At 40.4% G+C, this 27,709-nt stretch overlaps 1 protein-coding gene across 1 annotated transcript in view; it reads right to left on the minus strand.

Annotated features, from left to right (window-relative positions):
- ttc7a (tetratricopeptide repeat domain 7A) overlaps positions 1-27,709 on the minus strand; it is a 91,793-nt gene that overhangs the window by 54,414 nt on the left and 9,670 nt on the right. Inside the window, 9 exon segments of the mRNA XM_006638631.3 lie at positions 5,921-6,081; positions 7,700-7,772; positions 9,325-9,382; positions 11,399-11,516; positions 13,985-14,089; positions 19,433-19,516; positions 20,550-20,687; positions 22,756-22,819; positions 23,824-23,993. Coding sequence (XP_006638694.2) covers positions 5,921-6,081; positions 7,700-7,772; positions 9,325-9,382; positions 11,399-11,516; positions 13,985-14,089; positions 19,433-19,516; positions 20,550-20,687; positions 22,756-22,819; positions 23,824-23,993 — 971 coding nt within the window.

Genomic DNA, 27,709 nt, shown 5'->3' on the forward strand with positions numbered 1-27,709 from the left:
ATCAACGTTTTTTGGAAAGGGATATTAACCTGTCAAAGTTTATGTAATTGTGTTGACAAAGAGTATACCACGCCCAGCTCTCAACCTCCTCCAGACCAAAGTTTGATATCACGCTCATAAATATAAAATACCATATGCTTTGCACTGGCTGGTGCCACTTGAACCAAAGGCCCTGGGAAAATAGCACCTGAGAGCTGTGCATGGGCTCAGGATCACCCTGCCTATAAATGTCAATATTAGTGTGCATTGCACACTGGAGACATGGGCCAACTTCCGCTGCAAACCATTGGTGTCTCCATCAATACTGAACAACATTACAGTATATACATACAGAACATACTGTAGGGGAACTAAATATGCTTTTCCTGGAACTTAAAAAATGCCGTTTCCATTTCAGATAGGAAAAGTAGATCAAAACACAGCTGGGTTTGGGCTTATTGAAACTTTTCCCTGATGCAGTAAGGTTATGGACATTAATTTCTGTGCTAGTGTTTTCTGGGTGTGATAAAAAAGGCAGCAGGTGAAGAGAGTGAAACAGCCACAGGACTAAAACCATAAGGCTGCTCTTGCAGCCACAGGCACAGTGCCTCCAGTTGAAGGCAACATTTAGTTTTAGGGACAAAACTCACTGACTGCCTTGTCTGCCTTTCTTTACTGTTTCCTATGATGTCATACATGAGAACCAACTGCAAGCACTGCCTAGGTGGGCAAAATACCAGCCAAACTACATTACAAACACAAACAACTCTTCCCAAATTCAGGCCTCAGCTTTATCTAAAATGTCTCTTCAAATTCAAGCTTAAAACTCACTGCTTTATAAAAAGATGTATAGATGGCATTCCTTAAAGATATACTACCCTGTAAAAACTAGGGACACTATGACATTTCTCCCTGTTTCTAGGTGTTTCTCAGCAGTTTACTGTCTCAGCCTTCAGCTGACTGCTCCTGATTCCCTCCAATAAATATCTCCCTAGAGCCTTCTTACATTAACACTCGCTCCAGCACAAGTACTGTACACCGAGTTCTCCTGAGGAAGATCCTAAAGATCTGGATATACAGTATTAACTCACTAATCATGCAAGAGGATTGCAGTGAAACACAACATAGAGAAGAATGGCTAACACACTGACTATGGAGTAAGCAGAACAATTAAGAGCTTTTTCTTTCGATAAACTTGTCTTTACAGATCTCTGAAAACAATGGTAGGATTCAAAGTCACACCAAATTGTCTACATGTTTTTAATGTCCAATAATCTGACAAAGATGGTCTTTTTTATTACTTAGTATTTTGTATTTATTATAAAGTGAGAGCTGATTCCAGCAGTGTTGCAGTTTCCATTAATCTGAAACCATTACTGTGATTGAAACACATAGTGGCATCCCTCTGTATCTTGATGTATGTCTTTTTCCTAGTTTGGACACCATCTTAATGACATCCTGTTGGAGTTCCCCCAGCACGCAATGTTCATGTTATGACATACTGTACATAGAAGCACACCATCAGCCTTAAGGACTGTCTTCAGTAGTTTAAATACCCAACCATGATCCTTCCTTTTGTTCAAATAAACATGGTGCGTGCTGAAGAGAGCATAGTTTGATTGTTACCAAACAGAAGAGCACACAGCATAGTAAGAGCCACAGTGTTATAGCACAGCTATCATTACAGGACTGAGTTGAGAGCTCTTCATCCCACTTCCAAACTGCTTGAGCACTTTGTCTGTACATACATGCACACATGCTCTGTTCACACACATACAAAACCCTGCCACTCAGTCTGGATTTTATTTCCTAGTCATAAGTCTTTTTCTCCCCTGGGTGCTTTGACATTGGTCAGGCTCATTATGGTAAACACATGGAAGGCCAATTTAGATATCCCTTAATGCAGTTATGTAATCAAAAGCCATGATGATACATTTGTTAAATACCAGGAAACTGCAGAATGATGTCCAGCCTTTTTACTGGTGAACCGGAGACATTTCACCCAACCTATCATGTATAAATACAAAGGCTTACATTTCCAGGAACAGAAAGGCAGTTTGGGATAAAGAATAGCTTTAATAAAGCTTAAATCTCTTGGTGAAAAATGCTGATATGCTGTTTCTGAGGGGAAACATCATTCACTTGAGTACCATGCTAAACCAATGTAAATGGTACAAGTAAAGGGTGCTGCTGTACCAGTTAGTTAAAGACTGGTGCCTACCTGAATGGCCAGGGATTTGGGTTTTGTTTAGTTTACTATGGCAGCTGATACTGCACAGTTTAACACATGCTTCAGGCAGAGCATCAGTAAGTCTTATTTAGGCAAGGTATGTGAGTAAACTCCTTGACATGCGAGTTTAAATGGATTAGAATGAGGCTTTGGATACTGTCCTGCATTTTTCTAATGGCCGGAGTCAAAGAGGAAAAAAAAAGATATTTCATATTTAAAAAAACATTTGAAAGGTTGGATGGACTGGCCATAAAATCATAGTGCAAGCAGGAGTAAATCAAGGCTAAAATGAAGATCTATTATCCAGTGCTGCTGTAACCTAGTAAACACACACATGGCATTAAGCCTGGATGAACAAACAGCAGCCTCCTCTGGCACTCAAGTGGGGCTGTGTTTGCTCAGCTACGTTACTGCTGCACTGCCCCGGTGTCCAGGGAGAGTTAGTCAGGGTCAAGCTCATGACAACTTCTCAAAATCAGCGCAGAGTTAAGGGAGAGCGGACCTTTCCTCCCTAGTCGCATGAGAAGCTTCCAGGCTGCCACGGGTCTGAGCAGTCAGCAAGTCAGGCGGCGAGCTCCGGGCTGGGGTCAGCCGTGCTGCTGACAGCTCCTGTTCCAGCCCTCGGCCCTCTGCCAATGCTGCATGCGGCCCCAAGCAGCCTCTCTTTGCCATTCCTGCTCGAGTTTTTTCTATGCGGTCTGCGGCTGGGAGGCAATGAGGTGCAGAGGGAAGAGACAAATCTACCACCCCCTCCAATACGCACACACCCTCCCCAGCTGCCAGCTTGCCTTCTACCACTACAGAGCTCAACACTGGCCTCCTGTGGCCGTTGCCTGAATAGCAGAACTGCAGCACAACAGCTGCTCTGAATTCTTCGCAAACAGCAAAGCTCTTATGCAGAATTCAAAGACACATGGAATGGCTTCAAATCTTCAAGCTATACTGCATACACATAAAGACCATGATGATTGCATCGGTACAGTTTGCTCTAAATGCAGTACTTTTTGTTTGTGGACAATGGCATCTACAATACTTTGATTATGATAATGGAAAATGGAGAGATAAAAGCAACAAAACCTAAGCAACATGAGCAGCAGAGACCCGGCATAGCAGAGTACAAGAACAACTGCCTGATTAAACTAAAGGCCAAGTAAGGTTTCTAATATCTCCGAAACTCAGGAATTCCCCTTAAGAGAAATGCTGTCACAACTTAAAGAGATATGATATGTCCTCCTTTGACACTGCAACATAGTTGCCAAAACCTGGAATTCATAAAGTCATCCTCCAAAGCCATCCTGGAGCTATTGTCCAGTAGGATTTATTTGTCTTTTGATCATTTTACAATCATCGGCCTTTTAAGATTTTTGGCTGGAAGTTTGCCACCCTTCCCTGTGCAAAGTCAAGCTGTTTCTCAGAAAAAGACTCATCAGAACATGCTGTGAGACGTCAGACGCATGTCAGCTACTGTGTATGAGTTGTTAAGTGACCACCCCTGCCACCTGCCCTGATCCAGGGGGCCATGTGGGTGTCGTCTGCAATCTTGCTGAGCAAGCGACAGAACAGGATGAAGCTGCCGGAGGTTGTCGGTGGGGTTTCAGCCCACCTACGAGCCAGCAGAGCTGGAGATTTAAATAAAGAGCTGGAGTTTACATTCCTGCAAAGATCCCTCAGCAAGCCTAGAATTACGTCACCTCAAATCAAACCGTGGAAACGGTACCGGGGGGACAGATCACTTTATGCTCCATTTATGCACCCTCAGGTATTTTATTAACAAGCATGAAATAACATTTTCAAGACACTGTCATCCGCAATGCCCAGCGATTAGGGTCCACTGCTCTTCATTGCAATTTGGACACAGGAGACCTGTTTAGATTTGCTCAGCTGTCAGAGCGTTTTTTTTCCTTATTTTCTAAAAAAAAATATTGTGCTCAGCTCAGAAACCATTGTGATCCTAGTGTCCATAGAATCCAGCTGTCTAGACAAAGAAAAAAGTCCCACTCCCTTAGTTTTTACAGGTGCTGAGTGATTAATGTTACCAGGCTTATATTTTGAATTACTTCCAACATAACAGATAACACAGTAACAGCTTTTAAACACTTACAGTATGACCTAATTGTAGATACAAATCAATTTAGTAAGAAGGACGAAAAAGACATTTTTACATTCCTAGGCTAGGTTACATTAGATATTCAAGAGATTACTTAAAAGACAGCAGACAGATTGAAGACACATTTTATTTAGATCAATTTCTGCTGGAAATACCACTATTCTACATTATATTTTGAAAAATAAAAAAACAGATGTAATATATTTCCTACTTCAGATGCAAAGAAAACCTTGTCCTTATGGTTCCATGGAAAAAAAAACACAGACAAGAGAAATAGCATCTTTTCTAATTGAAGTGACTGAGTTTTTACCTAACATGGCACTAAGCCAATCAGTCTATAAACAGCATCACTGTCACTCTACTCACAGTGACAACCAGTGACACTGCATACCTACTTTAGACAGCAGCACACTACATTACTGAATGCTGCAGGATATCCTGTGTCCACCCACCAGGATCATGTGCCACTGGTAAGGTCTGCATTCTGCTTTTTTTGGTCATTTTGTCCAACACACTGCCAGCTGCGATACTGAGCACTGACGAGGGCAGTGAAAATTTAAACAGGGCAAGATAAAGATGTGTAAAGAGCACCTGCCTCACAACCCAAATGCCAATATTTAAATTGTAATATGATGAAGTAGAAAAAGGTTAAAGATGATTTAATTATGCTGTGGTTTATTGCAGTGCTTCATTATTTTTAACTAGTGTTCCTCAACCGTGCTACCTGGAGGGAATCCTTTCCCATGTTGCTCTTCAAAAAGATCACGATTAATAATGACAAAGGGCTGAACACAGGCAGATTTACTAATAGATAATAGAGCCCTGCTTACAGGACATCAGTATCCATCCTTTAATTAACCGCCTACTCTTGATTTTGTTTAATTGTAAGCCTTTTAAGCAAAGAAACATTGTGTGCTGCTGTTGATATTTGTACATTTTAAAACTTGCTTAAATATGTTTGCATATTAAAGAATCTGACTGCACTGCTAACTGGCTGAAACCACGAGAGTGCTATATTTAACTGCTATACACCTCTGTGCTGCTTCTACCATTACTCATACTACTGAACTTAAAGTCACAACCATCCAAGGCCGTGTATGGTATATGTTAAGCTTTAGCAGTGAAAAAAGGAGTGAAAAAGCCAGAGGAGGGAGGGATATTGTGCAATTAATAGAACAAAAAAAATAATTTAAAATAAAACCTTATGTGCTGGTACAATGCATTGCCAATACAATATGTGCATGAGAAATTTTCACCAAAGACACTCCAGCCAAAGTGGTCCCATGGCTCAGGGAACTGAGATTGCTGGAAACAATTCAAGAGTCTAAGTGTGTGACCAGCCTGGATCTACACACACAGCACTGCTGAAGAAAGCAGCAGGTGATAGAAGTGTTTCCAGACTGCAAGAGTGTATGCCTTCCAATACCTCCATGAGAGAATAAAGGAGGGGAGCAGGCAGAAAATCAGCTGATCGATTTTGTCCCTGTCTAGATTCCTGATACTCCGCAAGAGGTTCGGGGTGGTTATGTTATACTGTATAAGTAAGTACCTGCACGGAGTTGAGCGCTGAGCAGTCCAGTGTGCTCTATGGGGATGTGCCATACCTGAAGCTATCTGGGTGCTGGCTGAGAGCCAGGTTGATTGTGTCTAGAGCAAACTGGTAGTGCTTCTGGGCGCTGAAGAGCAGACACAGGAGATGCAGCGAGTGCAAGTCATCATTGCGTAGGTTTAAGGCTCTCTGGAGGGGCTCCATGGCTGCTGACACCTATCAGCAAAAACAGATCTAAGATGGAAGGACTCACATTCTATTTGAGATGAGCCATTTCAGATTGTACTAACTGGACACTTTTCTGTATAAGGCAACATTGAGTGCTATATGTGTTGAGCTTGTTACCTTGAGTAGACCTGCACAGATACTATACAGTATGTATGCAGAAAATGCATTACATACTGTACTATTCTACATATTTATCAACACAGGTTGCAGAAGAGATTGTATCATATAACCCGCCAATAAGAATCACACTGTCATCTGTGAGTACAAGTAAGAAAAATCACACAAAAACTGCATGTCGAAGTATTCATTTCAATTGGCAGAATTTTCTATTACTACAGTGTATCAGTGTCAGAACTGCTCCTGGGACAAGCTTCTACAATGAATCTGATTCCTTTCATGTTACAGTAACATGAACACTACCCCCAGGGGAAAGAGAAACTTCAAATCATCTTTAGCTTAAAAAAGCACAACTAAGGTGGTGAATGACAGAAATGTAAATGTGTTGCTGTGATAATGAACTTTGTTTTTTCTCTGATGCTTTATGGATCCATCCTAGGAAAGGAGACACCTATTCAATGCTATAAGAGGAAAAAAAACACTCAAAGTGCCCATGACTGTGGGAAAGTGCATTACTAGTGATTGTCCAGAGGCATTTAAATCTATCTTGTAAAGTTAACAACATGACCCTGGCTCAGCATTGCAACCAGGCACCAGGCACCATTTAAATCAGATGATGAAATTATTTATGCATTTATGTGATGCATGGATACTTCTGGTCAACTGGTTAATTTAATAGGATACCTGATTCCTAATGCACTTAGTTCTAAAGTATGTGAACCTGCTACCTTCCTTTCAGCCTGGAGCCAGAGCAGCTAGCAAGAATGTGGTGACAGATGCTGCGGTCAGTCACAACCAGGGCCACAGTAACCTGAGACAGAGGGGCTAGATCTTCCGCTGGAGACCCTATGAGAGCGTGTACGATGCTGCCTAGCATGGTTAGGCCGCTCTGAGATTAGCAACAATCCTCTCTCTGCTTGGTTTCCAAGCATAGCAGCACATGGAAGAACGGTGAATCTATCTCCGCAGTGTTTCCCCCTTCAGGCGACTGTGTGTGACTAAGCTGCTAAGCCCTGAGCAGGTTTTCCAAATCCTAGTAGTTTTTCCAAACACACCACAACTGTTCTCTACAGCGTTAACTATGCAATAGAGGAATCACATCAGCTCCACAACCCCCCTTCAATTTCAAAGCCACCCCTCTTCTTTCCAGGAGTTTTGGTCTTCAGAGGACAACTGCCTAATACAAACAAATATATGTGATCACAATGTTATTAATCAAGTCTCTTTTTCACCACCAGCTGAAGGTTTTCGCTTGTGAAAACAATTCTCTCTCAGCAAGGATAGGCATGGTGGCATGACAGTTCCAGAGTCCTGCGTTCACTTGTGGCCTGGAGCCTCTGTCTGTGTGGAGTTTGCATGTTCACCCTGTGTTCTTGTGGATTTTTGCTTGACACTCTGCTTCCCTCCCACCTCCCAGAAAGATGCTTACAAGGATTAATTCTCTATGATGTTCATCTGGACTATGATGAGCACAGAGAGCTTAGCTCACCTGCCGGACCAATGCAAGCTGCAGCGAGAGATACAGGGCAATCTGTGGGTCATCTGGGTCCAAGGAATGGGCTCTGAAATGATAAAGAAAGGCTGCAACATTCTTGTATCTGAAATTCAGCCCACCAACCCAAAACAGCAAATCAGACAGTTATACAAAGGCAGACGTAGTCATCAGATTTGAAAGAGGGCATAAATTCATGATTTAGGTGACCTAAAAATGGGTTATTGTTACACAGAAATCCTAGAATCCTTTATATACTGTATATACAGCTCACCATTTAGTGATTACTAATCTGCAAACATGAGAGTGCTCACATTACACATTACATTTCCGCATATTGCCTAAGCTATACATTAATCAGACTTTCAAAGCTTTTTTATTTGTTGGAACGTAAACTTATCTTTATTTAAAAGCAATTCACAATTCAAATAGATATAATAAGCCATGATCTCTCTTATAAAAAAAACTAAAGAAAAATAAAAACATATGCTCCAAAGGACCAGGGTACCAGCTCAGGAAAAGCTGCCTTGGCAGCACAGTTCCATATCTGAGCTCCATGGCAAACAGTAGCACAACAGAAGAAAAACTGCTCTGACAGCTGCAGGCCTTTAATTCAGAGCTCAGGGCAAAGAGGAGAGCTCAGACTAGCATACTTCCACACCAGACATATTCATCTTAACATGCAGAGTTACATATGAATGACAAATTATTAATATAAATATGCTACAGTAATTAAATCTACCTGGACTCCTCTAGTGATAAGAATGACACAAAACCTCAAGAAGCAGAATGGAATGTTTGGGTAGATTGGTAGATACATTAAGATAAGACAGTGAGCCACATGTTTTTTTGTGCTCAACAACTGTTCATGTATATTTCCCTTTATCTTGTGATTTGTCATATCTTCCTTCCTTTCTTTTTATTGTTTTGTACTAATATCTTTGTACTGGGATTTCACAAGAAGAAAAAGCTCAGCCCAGTTAGTTCTGGGATGGGAAAACGAGATCATTGATGGACCAGTAGGTGGCACTCTTTCTTGTTGACCAGAATTCCAACAATGCCCAATTATGCCTACTGTGACCACTGTGGTGTAAAGGGTGCCTTTAGATATGAAATTAATCTGAGGTCCTGAATGTCTAGTCATTAAAGGTCTCATGTCACTGTGCCTAGGAGTAAGGATGTCCTGGCTGAATTCTACCTGGACAGTTTGGCCTTCTTAAAGGTCTCTTTCTCTGGGGGATATCTACTGATTCTTCATTTTGAACATTCCGACTTGTACTGCATTAAACTTTAATCATTTCTTCCATGACCCCCCGAAAAAAATAAAATTAATGATAATAAAAATAATAAAATAGCAGCATGGAGAGAAATAGCTCCAATATGCTAAGGTAAAGCTTTTGTGTAGGTCTAATAAAACAAATCTTAATCCCATCCACCCTCCAGAAGTCTTCAATGAATATCAAAAGCTACATTTGAGGCAATGGAAACAGGTAATGAAAAACGTCTCTTCTATGTCTACGATTCAGCAAAACACTGCCAGTGCTGTCCTTATAATAAGCAAGTCATGTACCAGAAGAATATATGTAGATGGACTATTTAGACACAGACATAATGACACTCACATCTTTAAGGATTCCAGGGCTTTCCTGTTGAACTCATCCTGACTTCCTTTTAAAGAAGCTGTGAAATAAAAGAAAACAATCCTAATTCAAAGACAGACTGTTCTCTAATTTCAAATCAGCAAACCTCAAATTAAGATTATACAAGATTGCTTCAGATATTCAGAATTAGTTGTCAACACATTGCAAACAACTGTATATTGCCATCTTTTCAACACCTAATTAGGATTTCCATCAGTACTGATGGCAAATGACAGTTGAAACAGTCACATTAAAAGAAAGAACTCCAAACCGACCCCATTGATTGGGTTTTGGAAGGACAAATTACAGTATATCACTTGCATTAGCAATATTAGCACAGGTTACCCAGGTCTTTCAAGAATTTCACAACAAAAAAATGAAAAGGAACACAACCCCTTCTCTTTAGCTCCTTTTAATGCATGGATCTCTGCTGTAAAAAGCAGACTGACAGCCTGGCCCATCAGGAATCTGCATTTCGAATATTTTCAATGCTGTTCAATCACTTAGCTTGACTGACAAATGTGCAAACCTGTAGTGAAATGCTAGGACATTTAATAGTGTGGCAAATCCAGGGTGTCCTTCAGTAAACCCAGTAAAGGTTAACCCTTGATGTTTTCAGAGACCTCCAGTGACAAAACTCCCCAGAACTGCAAAGACAGTTTTATTAAGAGCTAGTCGTGTCAACCTGAGTTTGTAATCTGTCAAAGTATTTGATGAATGGGGAAAAAAATGAACACCTATGTATTGAATTAAAAAAATATATAGTGCTACTTTAAATCAAGTATTGGAAAGCTTTAAAAATATTCAACATAATCAAGTAAGGTAATAATTAGATTAGGTTAGTTAAGAGCTCAGATTCAGGATAAAAAGGAGATAACCCTGTGGCCCCTTTGGTAGCTGGATCTGACCAGCCTTTAATCCTGCCTTAGGTGAAAAGACGTAAAGGTCACAGAAGCCTTCCACAGAGGCTCTCCATCCGCTGGAGGTGGAAATGTCGGTAGCCACACCTCAGCAGTACCTGTAGCACATGTTCCCTCAGCACCTAACCCATAGCCACCACATTCAGCAGCCTCCTCCAAGATGCAATGTGACAGATACTCTGGAGGGAGAAAGCTTCATTTATCAAAAGTAATTTGAAGGCTCTTGAGAGAGAGAGAGAGTGCTCTTCATTGGTGATAATGCTTTTACTGATGCTGCTGTATCAACACACCTACACAAGGGAATCTTGAAGATACATTTAGATGCAATTTTAGGATCTGCATTATGGATTTGAGTATCTGTGAGCTAAATTAGGGATTAAATCACGGCAGTCTGACAATGTTTTATTTGTCTGCTAAAAGGTGATAAAGCATATCAACATAAACCATACAAAAGCACGCCTAAATTGCACTGTACTTCACGAAGGCATCCATATCACAAACACTTAGTAACATGAATAAAAAGGGAAATACATTTATTTAGGTCTGTGCAATTCTGGGTATTAGGGAAGAAGAGGGGCAGGTCAGTAAAAACATGCTTCACATTCTCGGTAAAATTTATACTACGAGAGATTGTCCTCAGTTGCACCAGAACTTTTTTCCTGAGGTGAGATGGCTGAGCTGTGCCTCAGGGGTGCATGCATAAAGAATTTTCTTCCATGAAAGGTTTATAAAATGCAATTTTAAAAATACATAAACCTGTAATGTTAAAAAGTCAAAAAGAGATGCTGAGACTGCTTATAGCATCTCTTAAATTGGGATCCTGGAAGATTTATGTCACACTGTGCAACTGTGTCATTAAGAATAAACAGATATACAGTAAATGTACCATATATTGTATGTTTTATACCTATGGGCTACAAAAGTGACGTTCACTCTTGGTCCTTAAGTGGTACATGCATGGACCTAGGAACTTAAATTCTTCCCTAGCTAAAGACTAGAAAACACTGGTAAATAATCTAATTGAGTGGTAATCAGTTTGAATTAATAATTACAAACTCAGGGTGGAGCTAGAAACAGAGGGCCATCTGGTGTCAAGACCCAGGAGGTAATGGCTTGTGCCATAGAAGTCCTCTCACCATCAGTGGCTTGCAGGCTGTAGCACAGGCCCACAGCCAGGTGAGCTCTGGGCAGGAACTCCGCTGCCTGCTCCCCCATGTCCAGCACCTGTCGTGCAAAGGCCTCACCCTCCTCCAGCTGTGACAGACAAGACACAACATCTGGATTAACTGCAGCTTCCGGGAGAGCTGAGAGGAGCCGGGAAGGCAGAGGAAAGGACTGAAATCAGAGTTTCGTGTATTGAAATACAGTATCACTTTCACTTCTACAGTATCTTGGTCAATGAATATCGATAACCATTTATGTGGCAAATAATAGTTTATTCTGTGATTTTTACATCCCTTTATTTTATCAGGTAAAATTCGCATTTCAATAGTGACCTTGAGTTCACAGAGTGGAATATTTACTGTAGAAAAAACCTTGCATGGTACAAGAACAGCTTGCCACCAGGATTTCAACCCACAATCTTCTGGTCTGTCCAAGACCTCTAAGAACTACTCCATGCTTCTGCCAGTAATTGATTAATAAAACTACTGTCCTTACAGATACTGAATTTCTTTACATTGCATCATGAAGAATCTTTAGACTCTGTGAATTGCTGAGCAGACAGCAAAGTAGCAAAAAAGAGAGGCTTGTTTCTCTTTTAGTGCTCCAGACACAACACCAAACATTTTGGACTCCACTCCTCGAAGAAGGAACCAAGGGAATTTGTCAGTATACTGTATGGGAGCAAGTCTGGTAAGAAACATTTGGACTTTTTTCTTTTTTCAATATGCTGTAGATGTAAGGGAGATTTGGTGCCAGGCAGGACCATGTCTCATATCATTACTCAAAATAATGAATGTGCAGTTTGTTGTTTGTTGGGCTCTTAGAAATTGTCCTTCATTTTGCCGATTTCTTGGACTGTCACAAATATTGTGTAAAAGCATTAAAACAGGTAGGAGGAGTGGCACCTACTGTAGATCACCTGTACACCCAGTTTGACTGATGGCCTCCTAATCCTGTTCACTTCACATTCTCTCTCTCTGTCTTCCTCCTGCTGCTGTTCGCCAGCAGTCCTGCCATTCCAGCTTCCTAATCACACCGTCAGTCTAATCTCCCATTATATTCTGCATAATCACACCGACCTGGAGCAGGTGCCCCCGTTTCTCAGCCCGCCCGCCACTCTCAAAGTAAATTACTATCTTACACCTAAGGCTTGCAGATTCACACTCAATTAATTCTACCTCTAAGACTCCCCACCCAAGGACACTGAGTACACACTACCTAATTTGCGAGTGTCAGTAGCTGTAATTGAAAAGCGTTTCCTTACAGATGAAACAATTTGGAATTTGCAGAAAGAATGAATCTCTCTATTTTAGGTTCAGCAAGATCAGAGATGAAAATAAACGTGGCTTTGGAACCCTGTATCTGAATGAGGGTTTATTTTGTAGATGTATAACTTCAAGCAAATCATACTGGGGGCTTGCTCTGTCAAGGAGCTGCGACTGACTCACAGTGTTTCCTCCAGATCTTGGAGAACAAACCCAAAACCAAATGAAACATTCTAGGAGTAAGGTAAGGGGAATGGGCCTTCTAAAACCAGAAGGGAGCACAAGTGCCTGGCCTGGAATAGGTTTCTCTCATTGTAGCAGGAAGGACTCAGTTCTGCATGTTTGGGAAATACACAAATATAGGATATACTGTACTGTAAATGTGAAAGATCATTTAAAAGCTGGAAAAGCTGCACATGACACACAGACTGCAGCTTTTGTTCATCACAGGAAGTGGCAAACAAAATGGCTGGATAAGAAAATACATGTGTAAAATCTGCTTGAAAGGATTTTAACTTTAAAACTGTAAAATGCACCAGAAAAGCTTTATTTAGAATAATGTACATTCACCATATTTCAGACACAAAACCCTCCTGCTCTTGAAGTAGTCTAGGGAAGGGCAGCTAGGTACATTTTCTGTCTTAATGGAAAGTCCTACTCTAAACACAACTGAACCATCAAAGTTATTGCCAAAACTAGCCCAGAAGACGTCTACAGGATCAACAGTGAAACACAAATAAAGGACATTATTGGAAACAATGACAAATGCATTAAAGACTGAGAACAGAAGGTACAGTATGAGAGTCTGGCACAAGCTATCCAGACATATTGATTAATCTGAAACTTTAGCTTCCTTTAAGAAATGACAGCATGAGATCTTCACCAGATCTTTACCTGTTCCTAAAGACATAAACTATATATTAGTCTGTCACTGTAAGACATTTACTTAAGCCCCACAATATATCTGGTTGCTTTTCTCTGGAATGATCCCAGAACAGCTATACTGTACTTTTCTGTATAACAAAGGACCAAAAGTGTACACAACAGTCTAAATGGGGCCTTGCAGGTGTAATATACAACTTTAACATAACACCCATGAGTGGAGATCTTTGAAGGTTAAGGGGGGTGTGTTCAGTTGAGAAGAGGGCACATGACTATCACTGTCCACTACGCCCATGCTGTCCACTCTTACACTCCAGTACACTGCTACTCCTTCTGCTGTGAGAGCTGCTGCAGCATTGTGCTGCTCGGTCTGTAACACATTAAAAAGAGGCAGGACTTGAATCCACTCACCCAGTGAAGCTGCCCAATGGAGACCTTGGCAGCCAGCAAGGGGATGGCTGGGTCACTGGGCCTCATCTTGGCACATTCCCTCAGCACAGACACAGCACTGGCACCCTGCAGGGTCAGAGCACAAGATGTGGTTACTGATCTGGGGTGTGAGGCACAGACAAGCCCACTCTCTGCTGTACAATGACCCAACAGGTTAATTACACTGGTTACACTGACGTGCTTCACACTCTACCCCTCCCACATGCAGCACTTCTAAACATAAATGCATTCCTGGATGAGTTGTTCTGGGCCCAGCATGCAGCTCACTTTAAAATGCCGCGTACCGTCCCGATTACATGAATCACAAACAAATAAATCCAAGACACGCTGGCAAACTAAATAAAAAATGTCTTTGTAATCTAATAAAAGTCTATAGGAAATAATAACAGAAATAACATCTCTTTCATTTACACACAGAGCATACACAGTATACATACGCATGAAGTGTTCTGACATACAATATACTGTATGCTTATTGACATGACACAGTTAAGAGCTATGTGTCATTCATTTGTCCCCCACATACTGACCCTTTTATTATTGCTAATTATACTCAGAAGTAGGCCACTGTCCTATTTAAGTATGACGCTCCTCCTAAGTGGGTGCCCTGGTTCAAGAAACTGCTGTAGATGCCCACAAAGCAACCGCAGAGACAGAGTGCAGGACAGCCAAATGAATCATTCACATAAAGGCTTCTTAACCCTTCTTCTCCGGATCAGTAGAAACCTTTTGCATGTAGTTTTACACAGGAATTGCAATTTCCTGTCATGTTTTTATTTAGTTCATTAAGAGTCGGTCAGGCTCAAAGCGACAGGTAAAACTGAAGCCTACGAGGAGGCAGGAAGTGTACCGGGATCGCCCTCATTACCAAAATTGCCAGGCGCCCCAGCTGGAATGAGGCATTTCCACACTTCATTTACATTAAATTGGATCTCATTCAAACAGCAGTGAAAATACAGGTAGTGAGCTGAAATATGCAGAGCAAGTCATTTTAGGTTAAGTCTTTTTCTGTCCTTTGTAATAACATTACTTATTACCTTTAGACTTAACCTTATATTACCTTAAAATCTGTGAACATTTACACTAGATCCAGTCATTCTGTGGCTTCTACCCACCATTTTTACCTCTTTATTTGTGGTTCACCCTGGGTATTTAAATTGTCCATTATTTAGAATTATCTGCTTGTGTCTATAGCTGACTTTTATCCCTCTGTCTCTCTCCTCCTTGTAAGTAAACAGTGTGGCAGACCACTCAAGCTGGGATGGGCATTCAATGCTCCACAGTGTGACAGGACAATATGTGTCACCAAATATAAAACACTCAGCTGACGACAAAGAAGGCCAGAATAATAGGACAAGTTAGAAAGGTCAAGCGTGATGAGACAGTTCGGTGTGACCATGAATTAGTGTGCCTCTCTGAGTCTACTGTCACATAGTGGTATCACTTCCTCGAAAAGGACACTATGTTAATTTCATCACAGAGCTGAAGAAACCTCCAGCCAGATGACCTTTGTATGATAAATATAACACAACCTGAGAAATGGACCAATATTGCTTTCTGTTTTCTATCTGCTGATATCTGTGTGCACAGACTGGAGTTTTTAAATACCACATAGGGACAGCTAGACAGCTGCTATGGAAATCAATTAATCTGAACTCCAGCTTCTGGATTCACACTATGGTTGTTGCAGAAGTACAATCTCACATGCATGATCTGTGAGTAGCATTCACACTTTTGAAACAGTGATATCAGATTTAATATTTATCTTTTATTATGTTATTCTTCCTTATAAAGCTTTGTGAACTTGACATTTTAATTTCTGTATAGTATAAACACAAGACCTTTGAAGTTCTTTACCCCTGCTTTGTTAAATTCATATGCTATGTTTTTGAAAAATATATTTAAGCGGAACCTATGTAGGAGTGCATTTACAATCAAGAGCTGGATATTTTTTTACCCAATTGGATGTAAACCATTTGTTACAGTTAGAAAGCTTTCTTTTTGTAGAGGTGACTTATAGAGCCGTCCTATTCTGGACACAAACAGCTGTAATAGCAAATACCAAATCTTGACACAGGTTTAGGGCTGAGTCCTTTTCTCCTTTTTTCCTTACTTCTCCCTATGAAACCCAGAGATAAATGTGTTTTCATTGCCAGTTGCTTAGCAACCAGACAATGTTTTACCTAGGAAACCGGCAGACAGTATAACCTTAATCAATTCTCTGTGCAAAACCATCACCACTGAGCCTCTCCTGTTAACCCACCACAGCACAGTGTCTGTGCTTTCTTCTTGTCTCAAGGAAAGCAGTGACCTCAGCTGTGAGAGAGAGACAAATGGACAGAGACAGTAATCAGCTAAACCAGAGATGTCCAAGGCATCTGAAGAAAGTGCTACATACAAACTTCATCCAATGGCATCCAATGACATGAAGACCAAGATGACTGGAAGTCTTACTCTGTTGCAGCTCTGTTCTGAGGATGCAAGAATCATAAGCCTTCATGGTAACCAAAACAGCCTGAGGGTTGAAGCAGCCCTTCTGTACTTTAGCCTGTCAGCGTTGATGCTACATTATTCATTGCTTAGATTCCACAGTGAAGATGAGGGGGTCAGTGCACCATTTATATGTATAAATACCTAGGGATATTTCCATATATCTGGTTCAGCACTTCTCCTGCAATGTCTGTCCAGTGATATGGCCTCTCCAGGGTCTAAACTAAAAGAACTGCACCATGCTTCAATGAGACAAGTGAAAAGAATTATCTGGTATCAGTCTAACTCTTGATAGCTGACTCAAATCAACTGTCAAGGAACAGATGTTTGCGATGGCTGGTCTAATTTAGGTGGAGAAACTCAATTCTGACACATACACCAACATTGTAGTATTCACCTTCTATCTTTCTTGAGTGTAGCCCAACCTTCATTGCACTGCATCTGCATTTTAGTATGCATTAAAAAAACAGCATCTTATGAAAGCTTAATCTGTGCTGTTCCTTGTGTGAAGCTTTAAATCTGACAAAGCCAGCAGCTCTCTGTGTGAAACGGCTGTCAGCACACAGTCTGGACACATACACAGTGCTGCTCCCCAACATGATCAGGCTTTTGTTCCACATCTGCAGCAACAGTAACATGATTAAATATAACACAGGTAGGACTTGCATTTCATCTTTAACTTCCCTGACATAGTGTGTGACAGAATGCGCTGCTTTAAATCATAAACAAAAAATAAAACGAAAACTATCAGGGCTAGATACAGCACCCACTGAGCAAACCTCTTGAAAGGAAATGAACAAATATGTGCAAAAATAAATTAAGGGTTCATCTGTGAACCAGAGGCGGTAGATGATACTGTGTGCTCAAAGTGGGCATTCCTAGCAACAGCACTGCAGACTGGGATCAGCAGGAACACAGTGTTTACAGTTCATGCAGCACAGGTACATTTTGAAAGCCTTTTGAAATCCACTGCAGGATGCTATGGCTCAAGACTGGCCTCGCAGAGTGCAGTTACAATGACTTACTCTTATCTGTACTCACAGAGCAGCATGGCTCATTAGACTCTTTCACCAACACCTGCCTCCCTCCACTGTCAGCTCTCCTTACTACAGTGCCTTCTCTGAAAGTGGGACCCCTGGAGAAGCTCCAGCCCTGGGGACACAGGGAAGTCCAGCAATACTCTCTTCTCCAGCTGGGTGCCCTGCAGTCAGGTGCCTGGCACTAACACTGCAGTTCCACACAGAGAGGTTTACAGGGGCGTATACTACACCACTGCACTCTAGCAGCATTTGAAAAACTCTTCACACTGCAGACAGGCAATATGGGGGATCTCCTCTATTACCATGCTTGTGGGTTAAAAACAATATCACTGTATATCATTTGTCCCAAAATGGATTTGGTCAACATTTCAAATAACATTTGTGCATCCTTGCATTATTGTAATATAATGTTAAGAGATCCAGTTCAAAAAAAGGTCAGTGTGTTAGCTGAGATCTTCAAATAGGTGAAAGTTTGGACTACAGAATTTTTCTTCATAAGAGAATAAAAAAACACCACATGGCAACAACGACTCAGTCTGGATTAGTTGGATAGATTTCTTTCAAATCATGCAACTTTTGGGGCACCTGAAGGTTTGCACTTTTGTGTGTGAAGGACATGGCACACCCCCAGTCAGAGCCGAACCTGCAGTAAGACACCATGTCAAAAGGTGAATGCCTTGATGGATGGCTGAGTCAGAAGAGCCTCTCTGCCCTTTATCATTTTCTCCGTGTGGGTCCACGAGGTACTGCCGTGAACTGAGATGTACAGACACAACTGACAATTCCTAATTGGTTACATCATAAAATTAATTGATAATTGGTTTTATAATATATATTTTTAAAAGAATTTGTAGGGTCCCATTTTGGACGGAATCTGGTAAGAGCACAACAATTAGTCTTCAATAATAAATCATTCATGAGCACATCCGCACGCACGCCTACAGACACAATGTCATATTTTTCTTCCATAGCCACTGCAGTGGCCAATTTGCTTTCTTGTTTCCTGTCTGCGGGGAATGGAAAAGGACTCACCAGGAACACTGACTTCCTCTCCTAGAAAAGACTCAATAAGCCCAAACAGATGGGTCTGTCCACAGAAGGTACCCCACATTACCCATATAAGGGCCAAGCTATTTCGATCGAACAGCAATATCATGTAGCCCGACTACATGACAGAATCGATTTACTTCACTCCCATCAGCTCCCCCAGCTACCATTCACAGCCCTGTTTTTTTTCCCCACTGGAAATCTAAAATGTCTTTATTAACTGCATGTTAGCTCCATCTGAAATATCTGAACATAATATTTAGTCTAATAATTTATAATGAAGCAAATCACCTTACCTGGAAAACTACCTGAGGAAAAGAGAACACAATCTTTTTGACATCCAACGTCTGACCTTCAAATGATGCTTCAAATGTTAATATAATTCATGTATCTCCATTGTCTAATTCAGTGATAGGCGACCTTAAAACTATTTCCCCTTTAGGGTGGCACAGTCAGTCAGTGGTTAGCAGGGCCTGTAAAGCACTGGGGCCCTGGGTTCAATTGCTGGGGGCCTTTTGTGAGTGTGTGTATGTTTGTGCCTGTATTTATCCTGCAATGGACTGGCGTCCTTTTCAGGGTGTACCCTGCCTTGCACCCATTGCTTACCATTTGAGGCTCCTGTGTCCCCCACAACATTGTACTGGAGAAAGCAGTAAGAAAATGGATGCATGGATGTTTTCCCTTAGTCATAGGTCTTGCTAGGGAAAAGCCCATTACAAGACAATACAACAATAAGGGAAATTTCAGCAGTTTTCTCATTGTCATATGAAATGCCTGACATGGCAGGACACGATGCATTTAATGATTCTTATAACAGATATTTTCACCTTACCTTTCCACAAGCCATGAGAGACAAACCCAGCTGGTACCAGAGGTGGAATTCATTAAAAGAGAATTTCATAGCACGTTCTAGGCACTGCAGGAAAAAAAAAGACAGGAAATGCTCTTAGGCCTGTCAGGAGCTTCTTGCATCTACACCTTTAGCTTTTAATCACATATCAGAACACCTCAAGGAGATTTACTTTAATATGATGCTTTCTCAAATTCTGCCACAGTTTATTCTGTTCCACCTGATGACTGGAATACCCACTGCAAACATCAAATCAGTAGATAATCAACATTCAGACCAAATGGACACATGAACCAGTGATGAAGGAGACAGTAATGGCCACAAGACTACATTTCGACAGGGCACAGAGCAAGCCTGACAAGGAGAGACCTGGAGACCACTAGTAATGACCCTTTAGTCTAGACATGTGTGACTCTGTGTTAGTGACTGGGAGGACATTGGATTTAGTAGGTTATATATGCAACCAATGTTAAGGAGCAAAATGAGTTAATGTTTCTTTTCTGTCTTCATGCACCTCCATTCACCTTGGTCCACTCAGGGACTGCCAGCCCCACTGGTACACTCAGGACATGAAGAGTGAGCCTGAGAAGCTGGGGAAACAGCAGCAGCGTCTTGGAAGAACCCCTCGGTGGAGAGGAGGCAGAGCGCCTGAGAGTACTGAAGAAACTGGAGCCCTGTGTTTAAGACTGGGGGCAATTTCATTATATTACATTTCACAGACAGAAGGAATACTTCTGTAAATTAATGTACGTACAATTGAGAATAGGAATTATATTACAACCATTTATTGTAATTAAGAATACTTCAATACAGGTCCAAAAAGTGCAATCAAAACTAACGTGACGCATACATTGCTCTCAGTATAAAGGTCTGAGATGTTCTGTCAGCACGGACATATTCAACCATAAAATCTGTGCCACGAACAACCATGCTTCAGTAAGCAATGCTTACCATCTGGGAAAAAAGAAATCTGGCTAATCTATTTTTATTTTGTGATGAAAAGCCCACTGTAACCTTGTCTTCTAACTGCTTTCAGTTCATTATCCTGCTCTCATTTGCAGGGCCAGCCATTCTCCTGCCCCAGGATGTGCAGTCTTACCTCTGAGAGCATGGTGTACTGCCCCCTTCTGGCCATGGCGATGCTCAGCAGGTCATACACAGAAGTAGCGTCCTGCAAGCTGTTAGACCTAGCCTCCTGCTGCTCTGGGGCTCGGCTGATTACTGCATCTCTGTTTGCCTATGGGGGGAGGAGCACAGACAATTAGGATACTAATGTCTACATAACCCGCATTCACAGGAATGTGTATTAACACTGTTCCTCGCATTTCCATTTCATTAATTTTGCAAGGTACAACAATCTAAAAAAATACGGACTCAATTGACTTCACTTAATCGACCCCGTTCCTGAATATCAATTACATAATTACATAATTCAACATGAGGCGTAAATATCAGGAAATTATTGAAGATATGGCTTTTGAACTGTTAAACAAAATGCTTTGAGAAAGTTCATGGCGTTTGAATTTCAGATCACATTAGCTACACACAGGATTTGTCACCTTCCTGGATTTTTCTCAAAATACAAGCCTACAGGGCTGGGAGTAGCAATGGAGAGAGCAATGACCTAAGCCATCATCTAGCACAGAAACACTACAATCACTCCAATAGAGTAATTGGGCAGGATGAGAAAAAAGGCCATACTTTATTGACAGGTTACTACCATAGCTGAATAAAAGTATATAGCTGCTGATTTAATTCCCTGGGCTTTGGTACTTCACTACAGTAATTAATAAATAATCTAAGAATAATATTAAGATATTGACACCAAATGTGTATGCACTGATGTTGCTCCTTGAATTATTTACCCTGTTCTTGATACTCCCAGGCACCATTTGTACAATTGTTAATAGCTGTGTGAAGTGCATGAGGTAATGTGAGAGAGAAATGTTATGAGAAATTAATCAGACTGATGACACAGTTTTCCATGGTTACATAATACATCCATTAAGCAGGCAACTCAAAAAACAATTTTTGTGACGCACATTATTAGAGGAAGAGAAAAATTAATATGCTGGAACAAATAAAGATATAAAAGTCCAATAAATATGCGTGGTACGGATATACCCAACTGTAGCGAGCAGGAAAGCATCTGTGTGAGAGGAGCTGCCCTGCATTCCTGCAGCACATGTCTGTGACTGACAACAGTGCAGCATAGACAGCGGCTGTAGGCAGCAGGAACAATGTACAGCAATCAGCAAAAAAGAAGCTGCTTTCCAGAATAAGCTTTCACACATCAATCTTTAAGCATTTTATTTGTTCTAATTGGAAACACCTTTCCAAGCAGTTCTTTATTGGCAAAAAACAGACTTGAAACTGAAAAAAAGAAGCAAAAAAGGGCAGCAGAGTAAAGCAAATTGAGTTAATACAGCAACTGCTGAGGCACCTTCTACCTAGACAATTTCATGTTGTCAGTTATCAATTATCAATATCAATTATATTGATATCAATAAAACGACCACATGACAGTATAATATATCAATTATATTTTACTATTTGTGCAAGACATATAATATGTGTGCAGGTGTTTTTCTAAACTACATTGTAGAAAAAGTAGGCAGTATACATTCAATTAGTATACTTTCATTCTGCAGTCCCTTCAGTCAACAGCAGACAGTGATCAAATGGACAGATCAAGTTATTGGAAGCTTCCTAATTTTAATATCTACCATCCACAGTGAAACAGTGGACAGAAATTAAACTAGAAACAAAAAAGTGAGAAGCTGTTTTCCTGTTCTGAGTGCAATCTGGCTTGCTGGGATTGCAATATCAATAGCTAAAACACATGTAGTCTGGACATGCAGGCACGCCATACAGAATGTTGAGGATAGCTTACTCTAGTAGACATACCTGTTCTCCATTAATGATATACGCTAAGCTGAATCTGCGTTATATGATTGGCTACAGTGAAAATACCTCTCGATACCTGTGCTCATCTCAAGTATGCAGCAAGCTGCAGGTGATATAGTTCACTGTTATCTTCAACCAAATGTAGTAAAATAAATATGAACAAATATTTTAAAAAGGGTTACACCTGTTTATTATGCATAAACACATAAGCAACATTTAAAAATGAAAATAATCACTTAAGTGATTTCAGCACGTGAAAAAGAGCTTCTGCTTCTAATAAGATATCAATGCTGCAAACCTCCACCGAATGCAAGTACTGTAGTGAGGCTGAAGTAAGAACAGCTCCTATCACTGCATGTATTAGTTCACCAGCGTTGCCATGAAAAAAAGAGTCTTACCATGGACTCACTGATAAGGAGCAGCAGGACAGCCTCCTCCACAGTGTCCTGTGGGCAGAACAAACTGCCAGCAAGAAAAACAAGCCAATGAGGTTCTGACTATGCTGGGAGTCATACCTTTCACCTCTGTCTGTAACACAAGCCTGCTAACACTAATGTATCTGCCACACAATCCCTCCTTTCTCAGTCTTTCACAGCGTGTGCTCCGATTTCACAGGCCTGACCTTTGGGCTCCCCGTCAGCCAGCAAAGTCCTCATTGACCTGCCATGGGACAGATACAGTTACTGCCCCCTACGACCTGGGGAAAATATTCATGGAAACCCACGCAGGCACACAAGCTTATTAATAAGAGAAGGAGCGTTTTGCTGATTGTCTGTGTTTTTTGTTCTGGGAATCAGGTAACAATGTCAGACTAAGTGGAGTATTTTGGCATTTTAACATTCTTGTTTTTTTTAGCACAGAACACTGCATAATTTCATTATATCTGAGTAGTCAGCGACCAGAACCTATTACTATTGTGATTTATGTAACTCTCATTATTATCAATTTATTGACAATATAGCTGGCAGTGGCAGCATATCATGGGCTTGTGTGTGCTTGATAATCAACAATGTAACACACAAAGAACATGTACTTACTGAGCCTGTGAAACTTTTACTTGTATGGGAGCAGCTGCTCAAACAGAACAGCTCACCCCTGTTTGGACTCTATTGTCTGTATTACTATGTAGGACAACAGCTGTTCTGCTTTAATCTTGCCATTCTGTGCTTGTATTTATGTAATGAATTGCATTTTAAAGGGTACTTTATTCTACATCCAATTCTTCAGCATGCATGCCTAGATATGTAATAATCTTTTAGGAACTGATATATGCTTTAGATTTTTAATATTTTGTATCATGAATAATTGCATCCTAATGTGACATTTTATAAAACTTATTTTTATTTAATATATAAAAATAAACATATGATATTTAACCTTATTATATGTTTATCCTTTAAATAAAAGGATACCTTATCTGAAATACCCTTAAAAAGAAGACAAAAAGGCAAACATTTTGAGCATACCTGTCTCCACTGTACTGGTGGGGAGCTCTGAGAGGGTAGTGGCAGGAGTCTCTGAGGGAGACAATCCTCTCTCTGTCCAGCCAGTCAGGGGGCAGGGGTGTCAGGGGACTCCAGTAGCTGTCCTCACTCACCATGCTCAGTAGTGCCCCTGCCAGTTTCCTTGCTGCTGCCTGCATAGCACACACAATCCAAACACAAATTACACACCTCCCCCATTCTCTCTAATTCTAAATGCCCAGCAGACAGCCTTGAAGGTAAAGTGATTCCTGATAGATCTGCTTTGCATAAGACATTTTTAAAAACTATTTACAACAATAAAAAGAACAAATAAAAATAAAAATGATTTGTGTGTTTAAGTGTGTATAAGAAGAGGTGGTGTTCACATTTTACTTCATATAAATTGTATGGCCACTATTTAAGTGAGAAAAACCTATCTCTTATAAGGAACAGGTAAAGATGTATGCCACGCTGGAAGGAAAAGTAAAGAAACACTCTGTTTCAGCTGTTGGGCGTTCTTCAGGTGTGAAACTATCTCCTTTTAGGGACAAATGGAATTTGTCACGGGAAAATCGAGTCAGACAGAGAACACAGAGTGAGTTTGCTAATGTGTTTGTTGTAGAGTGGCTGCAGTCCTGTTCTGCAGTGGCCTTCTTTCAAAATCCGCTCAGACACAGGCCAGCTTCAGTGCTGCATGGAGTCAGCACTTACAGAAAGGTAGCTCACTCACCCCACCTGCTGGCTAACACAAAAACACGCATCCTCACATTGAAACAACCCGGCAGAGATTTTCCACACCACTCAATGTGATTTACAGAGCCTATAACTCCCCAGATGAAAGAATTTTAGAATATTAAGAATATCAGTTACTAGCCTGCTTTTTCTCATATCTTGCAAACTTAAATCTTTGCTTTTTTAGCAGAATAGATTATTTCCTTTAATAATCACAGCGTGCAGATGTCAAAATAACCCAGTGGGGGGGGGGGGGGTGCCACATTTTTCATAGTATTAATATAATGTAGTTATAAAGTATATAGCAATCAGTAAAGTGTTATTATTTCCAAGTGATATTTTGTTATTAATACATTCTGTAACAAATGCATGAAGCACAGATATGTGATAAACCTGTCATTTCACTTTTTGCAACTTTAAATAAGCAACTATTTGTACATGCTCATTAGCTCAATTTAATAGTGCACCTGGAATGCGTTACAAGTATACAACAACCACTAAATGTTTTTAAAACACTGATATCGCACTCCAAAAGTTTTAAACATGTCAAATACAATCAGGAGTTACGATATATGCATGTTAGAAACATCAACAATTTACTCAAAGACTACTTGTCCAGAAAATATTTGAGAATTAATAATACTGCTGACTTTGGAAGAATTAAATTTGTCAGTGAGCAATCTTTAACTTGCACGGATGATAAACGTCATCAACTTAATCACAACAATTCAAAGAACAGCATACTGTACACAAGTAGCCAATATGAAGTATTGTCTTTGCTAATCCATCCCATTTACCAAACAAATCTGACTCATGGTCAAGTTTTCCTCTTTATACAGTCATTAACCTGAAATTATATGTTTTGTATCACAGTATAAAGATCTTGTAGTTTAAAACAAAATACTAACAGTTCTAATAGGAAATTACCATGTATTTCTGCACATGAAACATGTAGTACAATACAAGATTGCAGAACTATGTACAGTATATAATGCCATATTATACCAAACAATTCACTACATGCGATTTAACAATTTCATTAGTGTTTAGCTCTAATTTATTAACTTGTTTTTTTTTTAGTGACTGCTAGTATTGAACTCTCCCTAAATGACTATACCACCTTTCCACATCTCTAAAGTTAGGTCATTGTTTAGCTGTTATAAATACAGCAACCATCTATTATCATTGTCTGTGACTCAGGGTAGGCTTTGCTTTCAGAGAAAAGAATGGATTGCTGATCTGCAAAGAAAGGGAGGAATCTTGACCTCAATTTAGGCTGCAGCTTCTCTAAGATCATTCTATAATTTGTGTAGAAGCTCTATTGTAACTCTACAGTGTGTCCTAGGTGAACAGAACAACAAGAAAAAAACAGATACAGGACGCTGATTGGACAGCACAGCTTTAACAGCAACAGACAGAACAAGCATGTTCTTAAAATATCTTCAATTATAGGAAATCTCATCATTGGATAAGACTGAGAAACAGTTCTTCTGGTGCTGTTTAAGCTGTATCTCTGCAGGCATATCTGCCAAGCTAAAAACCATAAGCATGCTATTAAATGAAGACTTCAGTACTTAAATATGATTTTTACATACAGAAACCTTCCCACTTTCTCTTTAAATTAGTCATGTCTCCTTCATATTGTATTCATAGGTAACAGCAACTCAGTTATTGTCCCCCAATTCCTAGAGACACTGTTGATTTTAAGTTCACGGGAAACATACTATAGGGGTCTCCATAAATGAAACCAAGGTTTGACTGGAAGATGCTTTGATTTAATTAAAATTTAAATAAATACAAAATTAAAACTAGGCAACAGACAATAAAACAAATATAACTGGTTTACTATACATATTTCAGGCTCTTGGTAAATTGCATATCAAGCAAATTTAATAGTAATATCCCTTTCTGCTCTTGCTTTGGAACTGTGGCGTAATTGCTCTGTGGAAGCAATCATTAGGGAGGGCACTGAACCCTGTACCCAGGAGAACTGTTTCACCCTTCAGTGCTCTCACCCTGCTCCTGGGGGTGGGTTACTCTGGTCCTGGAGGAATACAAGGTCTTTAATTTTCCATCCTCCATGAAGTGTGTGCTAATTAATTGAACCAATTACTTAATGCCTGGTTTTAATTTTCAAGCAGGTGGTGACTAAAAGAGGCCTACAAAACCTGCAGAACTTAGCCTCCCCACTGTGCACACCAACATAACAAAAGATACATAGTGAGTGAGGCATCACATCTCACCCCAGCTGGGGAATACATGCTTCTAAATAATGTATATGAATAATTAAATATGCAAAACTGTTCTGTATCCCTAGAGTAGTCTTCATAATGAGAACACTTAAAGAAATAAATAACAATCAAAAGCACTGAACGCTATTCTGCTGTGGAATAAAGAAAAGGAACAAAACGTTATTGTTTAATAAGAGGGATCTGTCTGTCTTTGCAAAGGTATAAGGGGGAGGTTAATGAGTGACATTTTCGTATCTGTTCTGAGCCCACATGAGTATCACACAACCTTTGAGTGGGCAAGGAGTATAAAAATATGTTCTCTTTCAGAGCCAGAAAGTCAATTGGTCAACTCAGATGTCAGCCTCTCTAAAGGTAAAGACCTTGGTTCTTTGCAGGCTTTCAATGGTTTGATAGCAAATGCCCTCCACAAACACCAGCTTTGTCAAACCGTAGGGTTCAAACTAATCTGAGATCACTGCACTCATAGCTTGCCTGCAGGGCATCAGTGATGTCTCCTACTTCTCTCCACATGAGATTCACCTACTTACACAACACTGACCTCTTTCCATCTATTCCAGGCACACAACTACAGGCACATCGAGGGACAATCAAGCCCTTTTGCGAAACTCTCCTCAGATCACATAGAGACAGGTGAATAAAGTTCCGTTTTGAACCAGTGCTCTCCTATCAGACGTTGCAGGGCTCAGGCAGACAAAGCCTTGTGCTTTAACACAGCAGTGAAACATCCAATTTTTGAGAGTGCTGCAGCTTCAATCAATGAGGGGACTTGCATAACCATAAGCTGCTCAAGCTAAAGCTGTGTTGCTAGGCTACAGGATCCCAGCAGGAACTGCATTGCGACATGCAGTTGAGTAACTAGCTCTTAAATTATAATTTCATTTCGTTGTCACACTTGGATGGGATTT

Source organism: Lepisosteus oculatus, chromosome 17 (assembly GCF_040954835.1).
Source record: "Lepisosteus oculatus isolate fLepOcu1 chromosome 17, fLepOcu1.hap2, whole genome shotgun sequence".
In the NCBI taxonomy this organism is placed as follows: Eukaryota; Metazoa; Chordata; class Actinopteri; order Semionotiformes; family Lepisosteidae; genus Lepisosteus; species Lepisosteus oculatus.